The sequence below is a fragment of the Sarcophilus harrisii genome, chromosome 4 (genome assembly GCF_902635505.1).
Source record: "Sarcophilus harrisii chromosome 4, mSarHar1.11, whole genome shotgun sequence".
In the NCBI taxonomy this organism is placed as follows: domain Eukaryota; kingdom Metazoa; phylum Chordata; class Mammalia; order Dasyuromorphia; family Dasyuridae; genus Sarcophilus; species Sarcophilus harrisii.
The window spans coordinates 390,474,907-390,486,829 of NC_045429.1; the positions used below are offsets into that span (position 1 = coordinate 390,474,907).

Genomic DNA, 11,923 nt, shown 5'->3' on the forward strand with positions numbered 1-11,923 from the left:
ACATCCTGAAACCCTACATAGATTTACCTTCTTAACTTTTTAAAGTTAATACTACTGGCAAATTTAAAGAATCTGTTATTTCTCAATGCACTTAAGGAACTTATCTGCAAGTTTTTAGTCACCTTAACCTTAAAATACTTATGGAATATTCATGACTTACAAGGTCCTGAAACAGGGTTATACATTTGCCAGAAACATAAACAAGAATTCGAAGAGAGAGATGTGGTTATTGAATGACAATGGTATAATACAATTAAAAAGGAAAGAAAAAAAAAAGAAAATACACTAAATATTACTTACACTTCCAGCCCAAAGTTCAGGTGATCTTCCTACTAACTTGTAATAGACATACACAGCTTCCCCTTTTTTGAAATTTACAAAGCGACAGTCTGGACCTGTGAAATCCTGCAGAGCTCTACCCCGGTACATCAGCACTATAGAGAAGAAAGATAAGGTCCAAGCATCACTAATGGTCCTTTTTTTTCACACTTCTACTTATATTTATGTCCCATGGGGAATCTGAGAACTCTCTGTAGACATGAATTGTTTTCTATTTGTAGATAGTGTCACCTTCAATAGGTTCTGAGTAGCACTTGAGGTTGTTTTTTTTTTTTTTTTAAATTTAAGACTGCTTTTTGTTTTAACCATTCATAACAACTCTTTATAGGTGGACAGGTTTACATTAGTGGGTACTAATTCCTTTCTGTGAATGTATGGCAAAGAAACCTGGAGAAATTAAGTGATTTGGACAGTATTCTTAGTTCTCTGTCTAAATACTCTCATAACTGGACTTTCCCATTTTATGTCTATAAAAATGTTCATTTCACAGATGGATAAATTAAGATATAAAGAGGTCAAATGACTTACTAAGGCCACAGAAAGAACACAAAGAGTTGATAACTGAGCTGTGAAGAGAATGGGAGTCTCAAAGAATAATTATCTTCAACTACAATAAGGCACACTACTTTATAAATGGACACAATTTCTACTATGCAGCAGTAAAAATTGATGATATTTGCAGCAAAACTGTACTTCTTATATCTGAGCAAATTATCTGGAAAGGATGCTTTTGAGGCGCCAAGTCTTTGCCAAATAAGTATGCCTTTGATCATAAGAGAAGAAAAATATGCCTACAATGAAAAGCTTTTATGGGAAATAAGTTTTAAATGCATCAAACACTAAGCTGATTTAATCAAAACTGACAGAAGGAAAATTCCTTTCTCTTTTAAAGTAGACAGGGGGTAGAAGTGGGATGGTACCTAGGTGGCACAGTGGCTAGTGTGAGAGGCCTAGAATACAGACATTTACTAGCTGTGTGATCCTGGGCAAGTCACCTAATCCTGTTTGCCTCAAGTTCCTCATCTATAAAATGAGCTAAAGAGATGGAAATGGCAAACCACTGCAATATCTTTGCCTAAATCGGATCACGAAAAGTCAGGCATGATTGTACAACATAAAGCGGACAAAAAAGCAGACAAAAAAAACAGCATTATGAAAAAAATATCATCATTGCTAGCAGACACCAAAGAGAAATTTAGACTCAAGATCACAGCACTATATAGATTTGGGCCTGAAAAAGACTTTATAGGATAGCTCCTCTCATTTTGCACATGTAAAGTGAAACCCAGAGAGCTTATGATTTGTCTAAGGTCACAGAGATTGTGTTAAGACACAGGACCTGTCATAAATTGCTCTTATACTTGAGCATCCTGCTGAATAAGGATTTAAACAAGGCTGAAACTCAGATCTGACTGCAACTTTTTTTTAGTTACTCCCCTCATATACACATATACATATTAATAATATACATGTGTAAATGTATAAATATATCATACATTTGCAATGCTGCAAATACAGGTATGCTTATATGTATACATGTTGTGTTATATACAACTACACATATATTATTGGTATACATGCACACTATTGCATATATAATCACAAAACATGCTTATATTTGTAGCATAAGGTAGAGAAACAGACACTGAATTGAACACCTGGGTTCAAATCCCATCCCTAAAGATACTGGTTGTAGGATCCTGGGCAAGTTAAGTCACTTAACTGAGAGTCCTAAACAATTCCCTAAGACCACAAACTGCAGAATACTTCTTAATGTACATTGGTAGAGGGAGTAAAATCAAAGGCATGAACAAAGAGGGAAAAAAATGCAAAACAAAATTAAAAATGCAAACACATTACCCCCCCCTCCACACACACACACCCCCTATAAAAAAGAACCAAGAAATGTTTGCACACTAGTTAAGGGGAAAGGGAGAACAGGGGCAATGGAAAAACACTTCCTTTTCTAAACAGCGGAGTCAAAGTTCTACATAATTTAATTTCTAATTATACTTTGGAATGATACCTATATTTGTAATAACTTGGTTTAAAAATCTGTTCCAAGACAGTCACTTGAAAGAACAGAAAAGACTGGAAGTTTCAATGTATTTCCAATGTCCCTAGGTTAATTTTTAACAATCTGTTGACAAATTGGACTCAGTCTTTTAGTTGTATATTGAATCAGCTGTTTAGAATACGATTCAATACAATATTTCAAATTATGGGAATTTTATTTTTAAAGATACCTGCATGTGAAGAGTAAATTATTCCCTTCTTAGCCTTTTCAGAATAATATTTTCTTATTTATCCTTGCTTAATAAGGGCTAAGTTGCTTCTTTTCTGGCACTTATGTCAGCCAATTACAAATCCAATTGTCACAAGAGTTGTCAGACAAAAGATACAAGATAACACAAGTGACAAAAAAATTACTCAAGTTCAAGAACAAAAGGGGATGAAACTAAAGTTGTTTTAGGTTATAATATCGCTGAATTCTTTGTTTTTTAACTCTTCAAAATTATTCAGGATATTACTTCCCCCCTTTAGAACTGACAAAAGGATTTATATAAATCAGAAATCCAGTTTTACCTAACTGCTTCAGCTTTCTTGCCTAAGAAATGGGTTATCCCAGGAGCCCGACAGGAATGCTTTAGGTCTCAAGAGTGAAAGATATGCCCTCTCTTGTTGAAGAGGGAAATGTTTCATACAAGGACGAAATTGGAGATCGATGATTCCAACAGTAAAAATAATAACGTCATGTGTATTCGTGCGTGGATTATTTGGAATAACCTTTCCCTTAAACCCCAAATACAGCTAAGTACAAACAATTCCAGTAAGACTCAGAGAGGGCGGAGAAAGCGAGCAGCGCCAGACTGCCTTAAACCTAGCAACCCATCTGGTTCCACAAATGCAGCAAAGCGGATCTTTACAACAGTGGAAGGGCTGGAAGGCACTCGCTCCCAGCCTAAAGAGCAAACACCGGGCTCTGAAAAGCAAGAGAGCCTAGAGAGGACTTCACTGTTACGTTTCTTCACTTCTAGCTAGGGGAGCAGAGGGGAAGGCTGGAAGGGGGGGAGGGAGAGATCCGAGGGCCCACGCCTGTAGTTGGGGCGAGAGCGAGGGGACGTCTCTCCTGCTCTCCCCTCTCTCGATCGGGGGCAAAAAAAAACTTGCAACAAGTGGGAGCCGGCGAGGTCGGGTGCCGCGGTGGCAAGCTGAGGCGGAGACGCCCAGACCCAGGAGCAAAAAAGCCGGGGGGGAAGGGGAGAATGGGGCTACTTTCTTCTGGCTCTCAAGTACGAGGTGTTCCCGCGCTCCAGGCCGCCTCTGGTCTCCAGCTCCCACGGGGCACAGCCTCCGGGGGCAGGGAGCCCATCCGCCCCCAGCCCCGCAGCTCGCGAGTCCCCCCCACTGCTCCTCCCCCCGATCCCCGCGGGCTCGGGCGCCCACTCACTGCTGCATTCCTCGTCCGAGCATTGTTTCAGCTCCGCGAAGCGCCGATCTCCACTGCGGTTCGTTTGACCCAGCCGCGGCCCAGAGGAGATCAGTAGAACGAAGAAACAGAAGGGCAGACGCGGCGTTGCAGCCATGTTGGCGGGGCTGGGGCTGGGGCTGGGGCTAGGGCTGGAGCTGGAGCTGGAGGGGTGAGGGGGGTGGAGGGAGGCCCCAGGCGCGGGGGACGGCGATGGCGAGGCGGCGGGGAGGAGAAAAGAGAAGGCGGGGGCGAGCGGCGAGGTTGGGACCCGGCTTTGGGGCGGAGGGAGAGCATGAGCAGTGCCAGACAGACACGTCAGCCGCGCTGGGGATGGAGAAGGATGGGAAGGGAGGGCTGGGGGAAGAGGAGAGGAGGAACCCAAGACCAGACTGCATCTCTCAGGCCTAGGAGAGGGGCGGGGAAATCCAAGGGAGACCCCGCCACCTGGCCATTATTCCGTCATCTCTTCCTCGCCCTATCCGCAGCTCCTGTCCTATATCCTTTGTAATGCTGCTTGCCGTCCCTACTGCCTGCATCCCGGACTCCTGTCCTTGGCCACCTCCTGTGTTCCAGCGGGGATCTCCTCCGCAGCCCTTCTATGCCCTGGGCCCGATTGCTCTCCCGCTCTCCTCCACGCCTCCATTCTCCACCTGGTCCTCTCTTCTTCCACTGTCTTTTGCCCTCACCACTGCCATTCTTGACTTTCAAACATCAGTACAATTCCTTCCTTTTAATTTTGAAGATGCCCACCCCCAGGCCACATCCCAAGCCCAATCGGATAACTAAAGGGAGGAGGGAACTTGGAGAGTCTGGGGTCGGTCTGGGTAATGACAAACGATTGGGACCAGGAATGTAACTTCTCACTGCTAAAGGGAGAATTTTAACAGTTAAGAGAAGTCTAGGTCATGAGAGGACTTTGAGTAATCATCTCACTAACACCTCTAAATTCTACTTGTACCTCTAAATTTGAGTCACTACTGTATTTTTGTAGTGGAGTTAATTTATACAATCCTTATAGAAGGGAAGTTGACCCCACAGAAGAAGTTACACTACACTTGGAAGATGTATATATTATACAGTATATAAATGCATATATGTGTGTGTGCACATATACATTTACATACATGTATTGCGATGTACATATGGAGAAAGTCATGCGTGCAAATATGTGATATGAGTGTATGCTAGAAAGGAGGCATCTGTGATTAGCGACTACATTTAGAGCTAGCACCTGGGTTTACATCTCTGCTACTAACTTATTGTCTTAACTTTAAGCAAGCCCCTTAAACTCAAGGTCTAAGTTTCCTTATCTGTAAAATGAGGGGACTGAAGTAAGTGAAGGTACTTTCTGAAATACTTTCCAAACTTGAAATTATGATGACCCTGTCACCTCTAAGACTTCCCCTTCTAGTTGTGAATTCTATGACCTCAGACACCTTTTCGAGCACTAACTTAAATGATTCTGTGTCTTGAAGAGGATATTAACATGTGCCATCAGAATTAGTCATTTTGAAACAAAACTAAAAGAAATTCTTAAAGAAATCAACACTGTAACATGATTATATAGATACAAGTAAGTAGCCTGTTAGCAGCTAAATATTTACATATTCAACAAATACCTATGACACAGTAGTTGCAAGAACACGTGTACTGTTGACTTAGGGTGGAAGTCTAGCAAATCTTCAGCAATGTGACATTAACTTTTAGATAGAGGAAGTTTAATTTACAATCTGTACCCCAAAATTATGTAAGTCTTTTTGTTGGAACTTGTAATTAATTTTTCCATATAAACAATGTCACAAATGGTGCTTAGAATAGCCCAAGAAAGTCTATGTATCTTATGTTATAGCTTTTTTTGAAGGAGTTAGTGAAATTCTATACTCATTCTATACAATGAAAATAGAAAGTAATTAATGTAAACATTCAGCATTTTATGTACAAAACATTCAAGCAGATTCTGAAGATAAAAGAAAAATGAGACAAGCCCTAGTCTATCTAAAGTTTATAAATCTAATAAAGGTCAAAAACCTAATATCTACAATACAGAAAAGACTGAAATGACAAAGAAATGATGAAGTGTTTGTAGTGGAAAGACCATTGATTCTGGAGTCATTAACAGGGTTAAAATCTCTCCTTTTATATTACCTATATGTACTCATGGCAAATACTTGACTCGGCTTTAGTTTTCTTGTATGTAAAGTGAAGGGGTTGCATTAGACAGCATCTGAGATCCCTTCCAGATTTGTAATGTGTGCTCCCAAAGTACAAAAAGAAAGGTCCAATTCACTGTTATGAGAAATTTGAGACAGAAGAAATCCCTTTCCCCTCAGATGTCAGAGGCTTTAAAAGGAAGTAACATCTGAATTGGACCTTGAAAAAAGGGCAGAATTTCAACAAAAGAAGAAAGCTTGACAGAGAATCCTGTCAAGGCATGGAGGATGACATGGAGACATAGAGCTAGAAGGGACAGAATGACAGTAAAGACTGAAGAGCAGTCCAGTATTCAAGTAGACTACATGAAAAAAAAACTTGTATGTTGTAGTGTGAAATAAGGCCACCCAGATGGATTAAAGCCAGATTGTGATAGGTTTTTCCAGCTCTAGATCAATCAATAAATAATTATCAAGCAGAAGTACTGGTCTATTGATCTGTCTACTCTATGATCTTAGTTAAATTTTAAACTTTAGTTAAAATCAATCACAATTGAAAGAAAGCCTTAAAGAAATCAACATTCATTTATCTTTTCCTTATAATTATGTAACAATATATTTTATATATAATAAATTATATTTATTTACTCTACTACTTGTTTTTATTCATCTGTCTCAATCTATGACCCTTTGACTGTTAGAGTCAAACTATATTTCTTAGGCAATAGGGAGCCTAAGAACTAAGCCCTAGAAAGACATTATTAAAAAATGTCATGAGCATAGCAGAATATTAAGAATGGAAGAAGGAAAAAATAAATTTAATTGCCAGAATGCTTATGAGAATATTGGTGGTGGTGTTCATCATTGCTGTTGTTTTTGGAGGGAGGTACTAAGAAATATGTTTGGTTTTGGCTACTTGGAGATTCGGGTGACAATGAAATATTCAAGTAGGATGGGAATGTTCATTAGATATTTGTATACCGAGCACTGGCACTTGAGTAGTGGACAATATTGGAAATCTTTAGAGATCATTGGAATAGTAGATGGTAGCTAAATATATCATTCTCCAGATTAGTTCTCTGAGGGACAGAGTAGAAAGAAGAGCAGCCTGTTCACTAAATAATAAACATTGATTAAACATTTACAGGTATAGCTAGATGTCAAAGTGGATAGAGCACCAGTGCTGGAGTTCAGAAGTACATGAGTTCAAATTCAGTTTCAGACACTTAACACTTACTAACTGTGGGACATTGAGCAAGTCACTTAATCCCAATTGTCTCTAAAAATAAAAGGAAAAAAATTAAGCATTTACTATGTGCAGTGCAGATGTTAGGTCAGAAAAGAAAGTAGGTTGGCTATGTCACATAAGTGAGGAATAAACTATGGACAACCCAGGTTCTTTATTTGTATCCAAGTAATAGCAAGACATTGAGGGGGAAAAAAGGCCCTACACTTTGGGTGACCTTATGGGTGATTTTGGTTCCCCAGTAATTTGATGGGTAAATGTCTCAATTTTCCAAAATGTAAAAGACAGGATTCTGGAAAGTACAGTTTAATATGTTTGAACTTAATCCTTATAAAATCCTATCAATTATTAACTATTATTAACCATTTGAATTAATTTCTTAAGAAAGGAATTAAGTGAACTACTCTGCCATTTGTTCATTAAACTATTTTCCTTTTTGGATAGGGACAGTGGACAGCTAGCTCAAATTTGTGTCCTACATAGATTATCCAAAAAAGAATATTATAAAATCTTTCATAGTATATCTGTAAACAAGTGGCAAGAATGTAGAAGAGATGATAATATAATTATGTTGGGATACTAGTGTCAACTCAACTTGAAACAAGGTGAAAACTCAAGGGAGGTGTGAATTCAGATATCTCATACTAAACCCTGAAATCTCCCAAACGTGTGAACTCCAATGAGTACTTAAATACTTCTTTCTTGCTTATATGAGCTCTCTAAAGGTATGAACACAAACATTGTTTCTATCAATTGTAGTTAGTACCTTGTTTCAAGTTCTGGCCCATAACATCTCCTGGTAGGATCAGATCGATCATACTGAACTATGCTAAATTAGATAATTATTGTCTCTATCAACTCTAATGACTTAACAGTTTATAAAGATTCCAACATAATTAGAAGAATTTTTAAATTAACTGAACAACTGTAACTCTAATATTAACGTGTCTACTTATATGCTATGTCCTCCGCCTCATCTTTTTCAAATCATTCATGTTTTGTGATTTGGATGAAGTTAGAGAAATCATTCTCATCAAATATGTAGATTACCTAGAACTGGGAGGGATAGCTTCCAGGTCATCATTCAAATCAGAATTAAAAAAAAAAAATCTTAATATCCAACAATAGAGCTGAAATTATACTTTGCTGAAAAGTTAAGGATATTGTTTCTTTCCCTTCTCTTTACCTCAAAGCCCCTTGGCATCATCATCCATTTTCATCTTTTACCCCAGTTTTTGACAATGAGTGTACTTTGTCTGCCAAGATATGTTGAAATTGTATCTTGTTCTAGAATCCCTGATTATTCCTTCCCCCTTTTAGTCAATATAGTAAGAGAGTTTATAAATAGCCAGTATAAAAAGGGATAATAGCAAGAAATAAGATTGCAAAGGTGACTCTGAATGTGCAAATTGTTCCAAAGATCAAGAGAACATAATTTACAAATTGTATTATGTAGTAATGAAAATTTACATCTTGGGTAATATATGCTGAATCAGCAGAAGCCATCTAATTACTGCTATCAGGATTCTAGTCTATGATATATAAATTCCAGACAAATTCTAGCCCTCTAAAGTTTCCAGATCAGCTAGAAGATCAAAAGCTACTGATAACTTTGAGATGATTTGGATAGGTAAAAGGACTAACTTTAGGGAAGCAAAGATAATAGTTTCTCCCCAAACCCTATAAAAATAACACTTCTGCCTTTCCTACTTGTTTCCATCTCCACTGGGTCCATGCTACTTATTTTTCCAACTCTATTCCATGGTTATATGGATGATATGCTCTTCTTCATTCCTCCTTCCCATCCCCTTCCCCATGTGGCCTGCCATTTTTCACCCTTCTATCTCCCATTCTCATGACATCTGCCTGTGTATCCCTTTTGCCACTTTTCTCTGTATCATCTGTGCCTAATTAAAATGTGACTACTGCCCCATTCCCTCTGCTAGTCATGGTCTTTCCCAGTGAGTACTCAACAGAATCAAATGTGCCTGCCCCCATTTCATAATTTAATAAATTATCAATTTACAGAGCCAGTCCCTCACCAGATACTCACCTTTCTTCCTCAAAGTCTTAAAAAAAAACCCACCACTATCTATTCTCATTGTCTCCATTTCTTTTCCTCTCATTCTTTAAACCTTTATGATCTGGCTTCCAATCTCATCATTCAAGAGAAATTTCTCTCTTTGAAGTTATCAGTGACCTCACTGGTATCTTCATTGCCAAACTCATGGACTTTTTTCATTCCTAATCCTTATTTACCTCTCTGTTGCATTTGACTCTTTCCTTCTAGATACTGTCTTCTCTTAAATTTCATGATTCTACCCTCTCTTGATCTTCCTTACCTTTAATCTCCTTTGTTAGCTTACCATTTATAGCACACCTCCTATATGTGGAGGTTCCATGTAGTCTTCTGACTTAAGTTGTCTTAGTAACTTCTTCAGTTCCCTTGGGTTTAATTAACATTTCTCTGTAGAAGACTCACAGCTCTATATATCCATCTTTAGTCTCTCCCTAGGGTTTCAGTCTTGTATCACCAGATGCCTTTTGGAATTCCCAGAGATACTTCAAATTCAACATATCCAAAACTGAACTCGATTGTTCTCTGAATCCCATCTTCCCAAACTTACCTATTCCTGTCAAATTTCCTATCATTTCATTCTCCCAGGTTTATAACCTACCTGCAAAATACAGAGATATCTAGGAGGGAAAGATATTTCCTAAAATATAGAACTGCTTGGCTTATATATATACTTTTTTTTCCTCCCTGACTTTAGTTACACAGTTAATTTAAATTAAATTAGTAGCATGTGTTTGTTTCACTAGGCGCTTGGCTTACAAAATCCAGCTCCTTTTGTTTTGTTTTGTTTTGTTTTTGTTTATTATTTTAATGTTCACGAGTGGTCAGGAAGGAGTTTGGAGTACTATATTTTCTGAAATCAAATACCTGCAGCAACCCAGCATTTACTAGATGTTCATTGCTTAGAAATGAAAATCAAGCCCCATAAGGCTTCATTCAATCTTCTGCTTATTAAAGTTATTCAGAGTATATGTGTTGGTCTTGGAGGCAAGAGACAACAGAGTTTAAATCCTGCCTCTGACATTTACTATTTGTGTGACTATAGGCAATCAACTGATCAACAGTCAACAAGTATTTATTAAATGCTTACAAAGTGCTAGTTACTGTGCTAGTCACTAGAGATAGAGGAAAACAAAACAATCTGTTTTCAAGGAGCTAATATTATTTTGAAGGAAACTACCCGTACCTAAACAAGTACATGCAGAATAAATACACAGTAGTTTAATGAAGAAGAGCTCTAGTAGTTGGGGAGATGAGAAAAGGCTTCATGTAGAAAGTTGGTTGAGCTGATTCTTAAAGAAACTAAGAATTCTAAGAGGGAAATATGGAGGGAGTACATTCCCAGAATGAGAGATGGCCAAAGCAAAGACATGGAGATGGGAAATAGAGTCTCATTTGTGAAGAATAGCAAGGAGGCCAGTTTGGCTAGGTTAAGAAATTGAGTGAACTATTGTGCGATTTATTCATTAAAAACAAATCATGCCAAATCATTCTAATTTCCAAGGGAAAAAAGAAAGAGTAATGAGCCTGGAAAAGTTGTGTGGGTCAGGTTGTGAAGGGCTTTAAAAAGCCAAACAGAGGAATTTCTATTTTATCCTAAATTAATAGGAAGACACTAGTTTTACTGAGTGACTTGGTCAGACTTTCACTTAAGGAAATCACGTTGGCAAGATGTGTGGTGGATAGATTGGAAAGGGGGAAAGATGAGGCAGGAAACTATTGTTGTAATAAGATAAAAAGTTTGAACTAATCTGGTGGTTGTTGCAACAGATGTAGAAATAGAAATGGCAAGATTTGGCAGTTGATTTAATGTCAAGTGAGGAAAGAGGAGGAGTTTAGGATAACATTGAGGTTGCAAACTGGGGAATTTGTCAGGGTGGTACTGCTTTCTACAGAAAAAGGGCAGTTCAGAAGATAAGTAGTTTGAGGCAGAAAAGGTTTGGGGTGTGACTGTGGTACCAGAGTAGGGAGAAGAGTGATTCCTAAATCTCCATTTATCTTCAAAATGATGGAAATGGAATATGAGGAAAAATAGTGCTTCTCATATCCATATCAGATGTTGGTAAGTTTATCTATAGAGCAGAGTCTCTCTTAAAAACTAATATGTGTATATATTTTATATGTAATTCTCTAGTATTACTGTCCTCTATAAAATGTTTCCTCATACTGGAATAGAGGGGATTCCAAGTTATTAAAGATCATACCATGGAGTCAGAGCTCTGGTATATTTTACCAGGTTGCCAAAGTTTCAAGTACAGGCCCACTGAGAGATAAACAGTCTATCTTTCAAAGTCCTATTTCATCACACTCAGGGAGAAGTTTAGCCACCAAATGATAATTATGGAATGTTTTAACAACTCCTCAAGACTTAATATAAATTCATAATAGGTATTATTTATGTTGGTTTTGGAAAAGCTGGCATTGATTAGATCATAAATCTTTTAAAATCTAAAGTTATTCCTAGTAAGAAAGGCATCAAAGCTAGCTTTAAAAAAAAAAAGAAAAAGAAATATAACAAATATTTGGCATATTGTACTTTCCCCCCTACTAATTCCATGGTAATAAAGTAAAATCCTCCTTATTTATGGACTGGAAAATATTTGTGGAACAGTAAGTGCCTTTGTGAGGTAAAGAAGATA

At 38.0% G+C, this 11,923-nt stretch overlaps 1 protein-coding gene across 4 annotated transcripts in view; it reads right to left on the bottom strand.

Annotated features, from left to right (window-relative positions):
- MIA3 (MIA SH3 domain ER export factor 3) overlaps positions 1–4,298 on the bottom strand; it is a 58,996-nt gene extending 54,698 nt beyond the window's left edge. Inside the window, exons 1-2 of one of the 4 annotated variants that reach the window (XR_004233973.1) lie at positions 3,791–4,288; positions 301–434 (exon numbers count right to left, since the gene is read on the bottom strand). Coding sequence is in view for 3 of the 4 variants with exons in the window: in XM_031967075.1 (XP_031822935.1) it covers positions 301–434; positions 3,791–3,926 (270 nt within the window). In the remaining variant the exon portion in view is untranslated. Of the gene's footprint in view, positions 1–300; positions 435–3,790 lie in introns of all 4 variants that reach the window. The other 3 variants (XM_031967075.1, XM_031967076.1, XM_031967077.1) reach the window with 3 other exon arrangements.
- Between the last annotated feature and the right edge of the window lie 7,625 nt (positions 4,299–11,923).